At 37.1% G+C, this 13,353-nt stretch overlaps 1 protein-coding gene across 2 annotated transcripts; it reads right to left on the bottom strand.

Annotated features, from left to right (window-relative positions):
• Window positions 1-665: 665 nt before the first annotated feature.
• On the bottom strand, window positions 666-9,721 carry LOC107813831 (kinesin-like protein KIN-14L). 2 transcript variants are annotated; one of them, XM_016639138.2, is made up of 20 exons: window positions 9,582-9,721; window positions 9,060-9,147; window positions 8,317-8,474; window positions 8,075-8,221; window positions 7,721-7,976; window positions 7,297-7,388; window positions 7,142-7,213; window positions 6,006-6,098; window positions 5,487-5,561; window positions 4,598-4,679; window positions 4,417-4,512; window positions 4,043-4,216; window positions 3,842-3,948; window positions 3,541-3,719; window positions 3,282-3,446; window positions 2,928-3,178; window positions 2,577-2,740; window positions 1,443-2,428; window positions 1,118-1,293; window positions 666-1,034 (listed from the first exon to the last, which is right to left on the bottom strand). In XM_016639138.2, exons 2-20 carry the CDS (start codon window positions 9,124-9,126, stop codon window positions 967-969), a joined length of 3,408 nt encoding a protein of 1,135 aa, XP_016494624.2. In that variant the 5' UTR covers window positions 9,127-9,147; window positions 9,582-9,721; the 3' UTR covers window positions 666-966. The 2 variants fall into 2 exon arrangements, with proteins under 2 accessions (XP_016494624.2, XP_075089724.1); XM_075233623.1 differs by lacking the exon at window positions 9,582-9,721 and adding an exon at window positions 9,440-9,532.
• Between the last annotated feature and the right edge of the window lie 3,632 nt (window positions 9,722-13,353).

The raw sequence follows: 13,353 nt of genomic DNA, 5'->3' as shown, positions 1-13,353 counted from the left end.
TTCTTGAACAAGTCTCGCAACCAAATAATGTCTAAATCTGTATTTAACGGCAACAATAACTACGTTTCAGTCTCGAACAAGTTGAGATCGGCTATATGAAATTTTCACGGCCATGTTAAGTACTAGAAATTCTCTATGTTTCTAACTGGCATAAACATAGGATTAAAAGACTTCTAGAAAGTATAGAATCTAAAGTAAACGTATTAACATGACAAACAAATTCCCAACTAATTGGTATTGCCTATATGTATTTTATTCTTCCATTGTGTCCTATCTTTCGCTAAAGTCTGCATTAATTTAAGAATATTGTTGATATGTATTTTATTCTTCCATTGTGTCCTATCTTTCGCTAAAGTCTGCATTGATTTAAGAATATTGTTGATCTTTCGAGACATAACTGTATATTAATCAATCCAAAGAATGAACCATAATAAATACCTTTTTAAAGGTAATCTTTATTCTTAACTAGCATTTAGGTTTTGCTAAAAAGTTTGAGCTTTTAGACATGCTCTATTGCAGTTTCTATGTCTTGCTAAACGTTGTTTTTCATCACAAGCCAATGCAGAACCAGATGGTCATGCAAACTTGTAGTAAAGGAAATTTTTTTGTACTTGTATACATCTAAAGCAGGCATTGATGAGAAGAACTTTCATTGAAATGTTAGGTTTTTGATTGGTGTACAACAATGTGCTTCTATAAGGTTATTCATGGTTCGAAAAATGAAGATTTTGCGTCTTTGTGCCGTGGCCCCTCCAGTTCCTAATTTCTGCCTCAGTAGTCTGTACAGAAATGTCAATGTTAACAGCCTTACTACATCTAAACTTGCAGCGAGTATCTGCAGCATAACCGTGTCATCAATGTTTGTCCTAGCTCGAAGTCAAGCATTCAGTATTCAGTGTACCAAAGCCAAAAACCTACTTTTTGATCCCTACAGCTAACTCCTTGATGTTAACTACTTAGTGTTCCTTATAGCCACCTCGACTTGGCTGAAGCGTGTGATGGAGGAGTCTTGGAATTTCTGCTTTCGTTTGCACCTATAAAATGAACAACGGTTCTGTAAATACTACATTTGGTCATTATAGTTTGTTAACTGAGATATAGTGTTCATTTTACTTACAAGAATCAGGCAAGGTCCCTCCTCCAAGTGAAGATCTCCTCGACATGGTTGGTGGTGGAATGCCAGTTAGGGATTGTCTTCTTAGTGTCCGTGCATTAGAAGCGATTGGTGACTTCACCTCATTTTGGCAATTGAAAGGTGATACTGGTGCTGCTTCAGTCCTTTTCTGTTGGTTCCTGTAAGTTTTCACAAGTCAATAAACACAATTCTCAGGCAACAAAAATCACACTGTTGAACTTCCTGAAAGCTACAGCTTCCTATGCTCATACGAATTGATTAAATGCATAAAAACAACTAAAATGCGATCAGGGAATGGATCACTTACTTTCTGTCGGAGCCATTTATCAGTTTCCCAATAGTGCGAAGTGATCTTCGTATTTGAGATCCCTTTCCATGAGTGCTGCTAATCAAAGTAGGTGTCTGGAATTCGGATGAAATTGTAAGCTCACTTCGAATTCCTCCCTTGATCTCATCTATAGAGGTTATCAGTGGCTCGGGTGTTTTGGGTAGTTGAAGAGAAGGAATCCTTGTCCTGTTATCTGTTGTTTTCACCCCCTGGTTTTTAATGGCAGCACTTGTTGGACTCCTAGGTGCATTGCAGCTCTTAAAAACAGAAGTTGGACTCCGAGGAGGCTGCTGGATTTTATAGGCAGAAGTTGGACTTCTAGGAGCCTGCTTACTTTTGAAACCAGAAGTTGGACTTCGAGGAGGCTGCTGGCTTTTAAAAGCAGAAGTTGGACTCCGAGGAGCCTGCTGACTTTTGAAACCAGAAATTGGACTTCGAGGAGGCTGCTGTCTTTTATAGGCAGAAGTTGGACTCGGAGGAGCCTGCTGAATTTTAAAACCAGCAGTTGGGCTTCGAGGAGGCTGCTGGCGTTTAAAAGCAGAAGTTGGACTGTGAGGAGCCTCCATGCTACCGACTTGATCATGCAATTTTGTGACATTATCTCCCTCTTGAAGCTCGCTAGATTTCTGTAAGCACACAACTTCTGGCTTATCATCTCGCTTGCTTGTGGTTTCTAATGATTTGATCTGTTCAAGGTTCTTACTGGCTAATCTTGGCCTTTCTAAACTTAATCTTCTCGAACGAGTTTTCACAGCTGGGGTTTTGGATCCCGTTTCATCATCAGCGTTGGCCTTTTCTACCCTCATGGTGGTGCAATTCTCTATGCTTAATCTTCGAGCTCGTGGAGTGGGTCTCTCAGCTATTGCTTTAGGCTTCTGGAAAGGTGTTCTTGCTGCTTCCTTTGGTTTGTTAATTTGCGGAGTTTGTGTTTCCTTGTTAGCCAACGCCTTTTTGAGGGTCTCAATCTACAGTAATTGGAGCAGTTGACAGGTAATGAATGATAATCCAACACTCTAAGCCCAAGAAATTTTTGTTTATTTTGTCTTATAACCCATCTTTTAAGCCACTGTATGCTTATAACCATATAATATCATGAAAATGAACGTGTTTTACCTCAGCTTTGAGTTCTAAAACTTCGGTGCTCTCTTTATTTAAACGAGCTGCACCAAGTTCTACACTCGAAACCCTCTGTGCAAACTTCAGAGTACTGACTGTTTCTCCAAAGGAATCCCCTTCAGGACTAACATGAGCAAACATCAACGTTTTTGCTTGTCCACCTGAAAGACACCATAAAAAGCATTAGTAAATCTATAAATGGTCGTAATTGCAGAACTCAATAACATTCCTACATGATGTTTCAAAGCCTAAATTCATAATTGACTAAATCTTGTCTATATCAGTGATGTGAGTTGCTATATCTGGAGCGCGAAATCTTGAGCTAATTGAATAATCTATTGTACAAACCTAAAGAGTTCTGCAAGAGTAATGTGAGTTTGCTGTTTCTATAAGGGATGTGAGAATTCTTCTGTGCCAATGCTGTGATCACATCACCCAAGCAAGAGAGAGATTTATTTATATGTTGTGCCTCTTTGAGGCCGTCTCCAGTAACTTCTGACTTGTCAACTCGTTCACTGCCAGCAAGATCAACCAAATGGAGGCAACTGTGTATTATGTTTCCAGATGTATCTTCACCATGCACATGTACAGTCAGCACACTGCAAGAATTTCATGTGAACATATATTAAACTTAACATATTTTTAGACTGTCTCAATGGCAAGGGAATAGAAATAACTTGAATGCTCTTTAGTTAGCCTCACCTGTGTGAACGGCTACTGCGGTTGTTCATGGCAGTACAGCCAACAGCACGGTTCAAGTCACCAAGTTTCATCAGGTTTATAACATCTGCAGCACAATTCACTGGATGCATGCTAGCATCAGGCAGAGGCAAACCATTGCCACTCATGCAGATTCTAATCTCTAAAGTATGAACAGTTAAGGACGCATTTATTTAACTTCCCCGCTTTGATTCATCTCAAATTTAACTGATGAAATAGGGAATAATCAATGAAAGGATATTTGGTAAGTGAAGCATCCTTTGCAAGAAGATCATGAATTTGCTCATTGTATATCTCGACCATTTGAACGTGGATCTTATAATTCATGATGTCCTTCCTTTCATCAGACAGTAGGAATAGATCATTCAGAGCCAATTGGTTGATTCCGAATTCATTTGATGATCCACCTCCAGGGCCAGACTGCAAAGAGAGAAGTATCAAATATGCATCTAGTGCAGGTTCAACGATAGAGATGATAAAAGTAGCTAACAGCATTGCAATTCACAGGAATACATGGAATTTATTTATCTAAAGGCTCTCACCATAGTATATGTTTTCCCTGATCCAGTTTGACCATAAGCAAATATGCACACATTATAACCATCCATCACAGATCTTACAAGCGGTTTTGTGTCTCGAAATACATCCTCTGTAAAATTAAGCAGTGTTACATGAAAAAAAATATTAGAAAAAGAAAATGGAAGATGTATCTTCAACTGTACTACTGTAGTAATATCCATTACCCTGAGTGGCAGTTGGACCGAAAACACGGTTGAACTGGAAAATTTTCCTCCCATCTTTCCAGGATTTTAGTGGGTCAATTACAACCAAAGAACCATCTTCTCCAATAAAATCTACGGCAGTTTTCGCTTCTGCACTGAAGGCAGGCCTTATTCTGCAGTAAACTCGAATATTCCCTAAAGAATAGATTAATACAGCAAGATTAGAGAGCTTTTGTATAATAAAACTTGACTCTAACAGGTACTTACAGGAATAACAATTCAGACTTTCACTTTCACTTTATATTCTTTGACAGACTTTTCTCCCATCATAAAAAGAGGGATAAAAAGTTATTAAGCCATTAGTACATTTATCGATGATATCATTGTTGAAATACCTTTTAGGTCCTGAACCATGTTATGCAAAGTTCTGTTTTCTTTCAGAACCTTGTGATATCCAAGAGCAGCATTAGACATCTCGAGTACTTGATCACCTGAAACCATGTTAAATCAAACCTCAATTTAGCTTTAAAATTATAGGAACAATTGTTGATATAGATATGTGAAATGTGACCTTACCAAGTTGCTTCAGATCACTTTGTAGCTGAGACTGCAGATCTTCAAATTCTCTTTTCGTGCTTGATAACAGGACCTTAAGATTCTGCCAGCTTAAAATATTAGTTATTCATGAGCAAACAAGAAGGTATTTAGCAAATAAGCCAAGTGTTGAACCGGAAAGAATCTTGTGCAAATCAAAGCATCACAGCTAACTTGCTTGCAGACCACTCATGCTTAAGCTAAACAAGAATAGAAATGAAATATCTGAACACCTAATTCACTTACTTCACTAATATTGGATAAGTTCTTTGACAACCAAGGTACTATTAAGTACTCTCACATCACAGTCTTCGACAGATTAAAACACTTTATGGTTCACCATCATCAACATTTATTTGACTCTACTGCACGAGACATTGTTCTGTTTAGGTCATCTAGCTACCTATGCTAGCATAAAAAGTGTTTGAGGGGGAGTCACATTGTTTCCCAACTGAAGTTAGATTTTGGAGATGAGGGGAGTCCCATTGATTACCGACTGACATTAGTTTTTGGAGATCATGAAGTACCTAAAGGCCTTCACAATTCATGCTTGACTTTGTTCGTCTCTTACACCATCCACAGCCATTTTATGTATTTAGAAATCAGATATTCATAAGGACCACGATATCTGACATATTTTTCTGAAACTCGTGGGAAGAGGTGTAAAATCATATATGTTACTTCAGTATCTTAAGAGATCGACTCTTTTCAATGCTGATCAGAGGGAAACATGTGTGGCCATTGATACTCAAGGACGAAACCAAGTGAAACATTCTTTTTAACATTCTTACTAGGAGAAATTACTATAGGAGCCTTAAACTGAAGCAAATAGTTAGTACAGTAACTTTTATTTAGTTCAAAAATGACTTACCGAAAGTTCCTTTTCTTGCATTGTAACTAGAGTCCAGTGGTTGCAAGTGCCCTTCTTTATGCAAGCTCTGCAACACTGAAGACCAGAAGGTGAACTACGACGCTATCTAAACCATGTGCATAGACATTGACATATTTAAATTCTATGTGCAAGGTCCTGTTTATTTCATCATTTGACCTTAACACTAAATGGAAATTACAGATTCTAACTAGATTGGAACTGTAGATACTGACACTAAATTCAGATTGACTTTTGTTCTCTCAAACAGTTTCCAGATGCTACAATAGTAAATTTTTTTGATTCTTGTGTAAAAAAGTTAAACATGCATGTAGTTTGATAATAGCAAGGTAGACAAAAATTCTTTCCTATAGGCCATGACTTGATTGACATTTCTTCTCATCATACTCAAAAATAAAAGACTCAGATTCTTAACAAGTACTCTGATAATTGCAAGATCGACAAATTGAATGCTTCAGGTTCACAAATGGGGGAAAATGCTTAAAACTGAACTAAGCTTACCTCGCGGTTTCTAAGATTAGATAAATTTTGGAGAGGTATGCATGTGGAGTTGTCTTCTGAGCAGCTCATCTCTTTTAAAGGATCCGATTTCAACTGCAAGTGGAGGAATATAAGCTATATTATCTCAAGATCACTTAAATAGATAGTGTATAAAAAATGACAAGCCAGAAGGAAAATGATATCCAGATTTGACATTAGTTTACTGATCAATTTAGCAGTGCAACAATACACCACCAACAACAACAACAACAACAAATCCAGTATAATCCCACAAGTGGGGTCAGGAGAGGGTAGTGTGTATGCAGACCTTACCCCTACCTTGAGGTAGAGAGGTCATGCAATGCAACAATAACAATTAAGAATTATTCCAAGTAATATTCTACTTATGTTTCATGCATCTTTTGTAGGTAAGCTCACTATAGTCCAGCCTTTTCTTAAAGGTTTACTTTCAAAATATGAAGTTACAGATTCTGCCGAGCCAATTGTGTAGCACGAGAGATTCTCATGGAAAATAGGAGGGAACTGTTTCAAGCTAATACATGAGTTGTTAACATATGGTTGAACGCAATAGTCAAATAAACAACCTCTTTTTCTTTCTCTTTATCTCTAAAGAACAATAGACTTAGTGAAAGTGCCAAGCATATTCTGGGAAGAAATGTTATGCAATATGAAGTCTAGCTCAAGATCATAGGCGAAGCTACATGTTATAAAGGGTGGTCAACTGACCACCCTTCGTCGGAAAATTACACTGCGCATATAGATAAAATATTAAATTTTAGAGGTATATAACATATATTGAACACTCTTTCTGGGAGAATATTTTTAATTTCTTTCAAGTTTGAACACCCTTGAATAAATTCCTGGCTTCGCCACTGCTTAAGATACAACAACAACAACAATAACATACCCAGTACTATCACATACCGTGGGGTCTGGGGAGGGTAGCTCAAGATATGTTTCAAAAAAAAAAAAAGAACCTATGTACGAAAATATGTCATTTTTCATCTTACTAGTCCAATAGGTACATATTCCCATTAGCTGCATGTGGAAAATAGAGATGATGTAGGATAAAAGTTTTTTTGGAGGAGATGTAACAAAAACAAGGTAAATACTCATGTCGAGCAAAGCCCAATTACCTTCGGCAACTTGTTTCGAGGTTGTTCCTCAAAGCAACTAGACAAGATCCTGCTGAACAAGTCAACTTGGTTCTGTTTTGGAGAAAGAAAATCATCAAATATATCAGTGATCATTGACTCTAAGAAAAGCAGCAAATAGTTAGGATGACGCATACCACATTCCCATTGCGAAAAGAAGCAAAGAAGTTATTGCCCATGTTTTCCTTCATGTCCACCATTCTTTCAGCTAGAGCCTTGACAATTATGCCTAAAACCAGTTAAATAAACCAGAATAAACATGAATTTTCTATGTTAAAAGAAAGTGGAAACTAACTGCAAAATAAGAATAAAAAATAAGTTTGTTCATCAGTCTTATAAAAGTGTGGTTAATATGTCTTATAAAGTATTTCAAGACTAATAGCTCAAAAAGTTAATTGCACTTCTAACTCAAAATCCTCTCTCAAGAATAGTAAATTTGGCAGAAACTCAACAGAAGTTGCAACGCTGTTGCAATAGTTAAATATGCAGTGATATTCTTTAACATGAAAATGTTTTTTTTCTTTGCATGCAGACATAAAAGAATGCAAAGAAGTTAAAGACCTTCGATTTTCTGAATTTCATCCTCTGCTGCTGATTGTTTTGGACAGGCAGCAGACATTTCCAATCGCCTGCAACTATCAGAATTAATCGTCATAGGTTGTCGTGCTTGAATCCTTCCCCTCGAAGGGGTCAAGAGAGGAGACCTTAGAGGTTTATAACATCCGACGCCTCCGGTCATTTGCTTCCACTCATGATATGCTTTAAGTTCCAAAATGCAATCCACAACCTTTGTCAATGAACCTGCCTCTATATTATCCTAAGAATGCACAGAATGAATTGAGAAATTGGTATCTCTTTCCGGCCTCCATTTCATTATAAAGCTTAAAAAGAAGACGAAATTAGCTATAATTTTACCCTTTCGAATACCGATGCCTCAAATGCTGGTAGCTTTAAATCTTCCACAGCTACCAAAAAGTTCCTAATGTTCTCAAAATATTGATAAGCTGGTAATGGCTGAGAATCCCACATGATTGAATGCGAAGGCATGTGGTTTTCTACAACCTAAAAACAAGTAGCACAGCATAAAAAACAACAACGAACGAATAACAAATGTTGCATAATGAGCTGCTTTTTTCGCATACTAGATAGTAATGTACCTTTGGAACTGATCCTGGTCGAACTTTGTTAATTAAATTGCAAAGAACCAAACCATTTCTCAAGCAAGAAACAAACTCTCTCTCAGAAGGCTGGCTTGATATACCTAATGGTCCAACGAAACATTCTAACCAGTGGGTCGCTTGATATCGCCTCAAAGCTACATATATACAACGAAAACCCCACATGAACTTCATTTACCCCAGAAGGGAAAATAATACACAAAATTAAACCTCTTTACAGTACTTATAATCCATTTTTCTTGAGTCATAGTACTACCTCAATCAAACAATGAGCACTATGGATAGTTAATATAATACAACAACAACAACTACTACTACGCCTCTATCCCAAACAAGTCAGGGTCGGCTATATGCAGTGGTGAAGTCAGAAATTTCTCCAAGGGTGTTCAAACTTAGAAGAAGTAAAAAAAAGATTGATCAATATTTACCTATATATATAGTATAATTTTCGACGAAGGGTGGTCAATTGACCACTCTTACAAGAGTGTAGCTTCGCCTCTAGCTATATGCACCCAATTCCGGGGTACTCATCTCCAAAGTAAGGATTCCAAAATAATAACAACAACAACAACAACAATAATAATAATAATAATAATAATAATAATAATAATAATAATAATAATAACAATAACAATAACAATAATAATAATAATAATAATAATAATAATAATAATAATAATAAGTGGTAGAAGTTCTTTATATGGATAGTGAATAAATGAAACCTGCTTCTTCAGCTTTCCTCCAAGCCAAGTTGTATTCATGTCCCCTTCCTCTTCTTGAATCCTCCATTAAAGATCTAACCTTTTAACTCTATCATCCAGAAAAAACCAAAAACAAAAAAAAGGTTAAACACATTTTTTGAACGTATCATTCAAACCCCTTAAATGTAAAACATTTTTTGACACATTTCAAGGAAATCATTTTACCCATAAAAATATATCAATTCTAAAACCCTTTAGTCCAAATGAACATAATCACAAGAATCTGTCTACAAACAATTACATAAAAAATCAAGAAAATTAAGATTATACATAACAAAGAAGATTAAAATATAGGAACCCTTCAGATTTTTGAGCTTTACAAAAATTCAAGAAAAATTTACCTAATGAGTAGTATGACTTCTAAAAACCTTCAGACCCAAATGGATATAATTCCAAAAAAATTATAAAAGAAAAATTACTAAACAAAAATTCAGAGTATACAGTAGCTACAACATTTCTACTATAACTGAATAATATACTTACTTTTTCAAGAATCTCTCTCTCTCTCTCTCTCTCTCTCTCTGAATGTAAAAAAAACAAAGGTACCCCACGAATTATCACAATTTAAGTAGAAATGAGAGTGAATTTTTTTGGAAATTAAAGTTAGAATTATTGCTTTTTTTGGAGCTAAGAGAAATGTGGAAGATTAAAGTTAGTAAAAATTTATAATATAATTTACGTATGTTTAGGTTTGGATCCGAACCTAAGGTTCCGGTAATGTAACGTTACCAAATTTGAATTCAAATTGGTGGGGTCTTTGATCTAGACCGTTAATTATTGCTACGTGGGATAATCATAGCCGATGATTGGAGTTCATTGAGAAACTAACTTCTTTGATTTAAGATATTGGGATCTTCTTTTTCACATATATAGTTAATATAGAGATTTCAAAAGTTTCCATCAATCAAAAAGTGAAAAGGAATTTTTTTTCCATTTTTAGCATAGATTTGTGTTTGGGACATGTTTTTTATTTCCAAAAATATTTGTGACAAAATGTTTTTTTGACTTGACTGATCAAAAATTAGTTGATAAAATATTAACGAAATTGATATTATAAGTAAATCAAGGATTTGGATAAAACTAAGTGTTACAACGGATACTAATTAATTTTTATCTATCACGTTAGGTAATTAAATATCCATCTATTTCTTATTTCGTATTTTGTATCCTGTATTTCATATTTCATATCTCTTATATATTGTTGTTGTTATTGTTGTTATTTTTATTACGCATTTTTATGGTACTAATATATCATCTCCTATTGCTTTTTTGAGCCAAGGGTCTCCTAGAAACAGTCTCTCTATCCTTCGGGGTAGGGGTAAGGTCTGCGTAGATATTACCCTCCCCAGACCCCACTTGTGGAATTATACTGGATCGTTGTTGTTGTTAGGTAATTAAATAGATAGAGGATTGTGACATCAATTGATCCCTTTGACTTGGCTGATAAATATTGATGAAATCGATTTTATAATTTACGGATTTAAAAAGAAGTATTAAGACGTATAATAATTGATTTTCATTAGTTACTTTAGCTAAATATATTTGATTCAAAATATTTGTATCATTTATTATCTCGTTCTAATTCCACTATTATTTTTATTCGAAGAAGACATATGAACCCGAGAGTCGTTAATCAAAAAGATGAACGGGCACAGGAAATGATACGGTACCTAGGAAACGTACGTCATAATGACACATAACGGACATTCATGGTACCCTGAATCGACGTGACGATCCATCTCCAAACTGACATAACGGTCCAGTAAAGTCCTTAAAGCGTCACGTCGTCGTCTCTCTATATGGACCCCGTCCTCGCATAATGATCAGATTTCTCCCCTTGAATCCACAGGGTTCACCCATTGAGCTCGCCAAAAGACGAACCCAATAGGTGGAGGAACTAACTCTATGGGTCAAAATCTAACCATAAGATGGTTGAGTAACGATAAGGGGTCGACCAAGCCGTAGTCGTGCCCATGAGGTGTGATAGCAAAGAGCACCTCGGCCATTGCTGGGTTCAAGCCGTCAAAAAACTTACATCGCAGAACAAATGTAATGTTCGGGCAAGTAATGAAGGATACAGTCATAAGAAAGTACGTCGGTCAAAGACCAGTGAATAAAAGGGAAAATTGTTAATATATATATAGGGGCTGAGCCCAGATCTGGAGGGAGAGAGGATGGAGAGCCATCATTATGGAATCAACAAAGGGGGATCTCTTAATCGTCAACAGTTTCCTCTCCTCTCCTTCTGTGCTTTTACGATTATGATGCAAATCTGTCATAGATGTAAGCTTATTATGTACATTTGATGTATGATAATCATCTTAAGAAATATTACACGTTCTTGTTCTTCTTTGATTTTTATACTCGATATGTTTGGATCTAGAGTTAATTATGTTTGGCTAAGATTTACCTTCTATATCTATGAATAAGTAGTTAAACAAAAGGGTTTAACACTTTTTGACAAAAGGGTTAAAACCCTTTTGTTAAACAAAATTAATCAGAGATATAGAAAGTAAATCTTAGCCAAATATAATTAACTATAGATCCAAACATATTGAGTATAAAAATCGAAGAAGAACAAGAACGTGTAATATTTCTTAAGATGATTATCGTACATCAAATGTAAATGATAAGCTTACATCTATGACAGATTTGCATCATAATCGTAAAAGCACATAAGGAGGGGAGAGGAAACTGTTGACGATTAAGAAATCCCCCTTTGCTGATTCCATAACGATGGCTCTCCATCCTCCCTCCCTCCAGATCCATGCTCATCCCCTATATATATTAATAATTTTCCCTTTTATCCAATGGTCTTTGACCAGTGTACTTTCTTATGACTGTATCCTTCATTACTTGCCCGAACATTACACTTGTTTTGCGATGTAAGTTTTCTGACGGCTTGACCCCGGCAATGACCGAGGTGCTCTTTGCTATCACGCCTCGTGGGCACGACTACGGCTTGGTCGACCCCTTATAGTTACTCAACCATCTTATGGTTAGATTTTGACCCTTACAGTTAGTTCCTCCACCTATTGGGTTCGTCTTTTGGCGAGCTCAATGGGCGAACCCTGTGGATTCAAGGGGAGAAATCTGATCATTATGCGAGGACGGGGTCCATATGGAGAGACGGCGACGTGACGCTTTAAGGACTTTACTGGACCGTTATGTCAGTTTGGAGATGGATCGTCACGTCGATTCAGGGTACCATGAATGTCCGTTATGTGTCATTATGACGTACGTTTCCTAGGTACCGTATCATTTCCTGTGCCCGTTCATCTTTTTGATTAACGACTCTCGGGTTTCCCGCTCAGGCCATTTGTGTACCTATAAATAGGGGAACCCACCATTCAATTGTTACGCTTTTCGATTTACCTAAGGAATTTTGCAAATTTCCACCTTCTTCAGTATTTCATACTTCTGCTTTCGTCAGAATTTGACGTGACCATCCTCTCTTTTCCTTTATCACTCTTGTTTATTTCGATCAAGTTAGACAAACGGCTGGTACTTCTTCCTAGATTGACAGATTTGTCGAAGCTCCGATGCCGGAAAATGACGTATCTCTTCTTGGAGAGGGAGTGGAGGTGACGAGAGATGAGGGATTTCCGACAATGGCTAAGATACTATCCCGTCCGGGGAAATTATGGACTAACTTTAACAACCTTGCCGGAGATGAACCGGAACCCGTCCCTTCCACTATGGATGAAGTGGCGATTACGGCACTCAAGGCTAAGTGGGGAAATCCAAATCACATCAAAATGGTGCGGACGTCGGGGACGGATATTGTATATTTGCACCGCCCAGGGTACTGTGCATTTTATGCGTATCCTTTCGTTAACGGATATACGCTTCCTCTTCCCTCTCTAGTGATAGACTTCTGCCGCTTCTACGAAGTGTGGCCGGCTCAGCTATCACCATATGCATACAAGCTCTTCCTCATGTTCATCAAGTACGCAGAGCTCGCCGGTTGAGGGGTTACTTTAGGGCACATGCTTCATATTTTTGCCCCTCAATTTCTTCGGGGCACGATGATCCACATGCATCATCGAAGAACCAAGGGTTTGGTGGTGAAGATGGAAGATAAGGCTAATCGCCACTTCTGGGAAAGCTATTTTTATGTGTGGACGAAGCACCTTGTGGCGGACTCGGCAGGGTTCCCTGACTCTCAAGTGCTCAACCACTCGGTACTGTATATGGTCATCTGACTCAGGAAAATCCATCCCGGAACATATACAACACTGACTGTAAGTCACCC

This window comes from Nicotiana tabacum, chromosome 16 (genome assembly GCF_000715075.1).
Source record: "Nicotiana tabacum cultivar K326 chromosome 16, ASM71507v2, whole genome shotgun sequence".
In the NCBI taxonomy this organism is placed as follows: domain Eukaryota; kingdom Viridiplantae; phylum Streptophyta; class Magnoliopsida; order Solanales; family Solanaceae; genus Nicotiana; species Nicotiana tabacum.
Note: the sequence above shows the minus strand (reverse complement) of the source record. Positions and strands in the feature narration are given on the sequence as shown.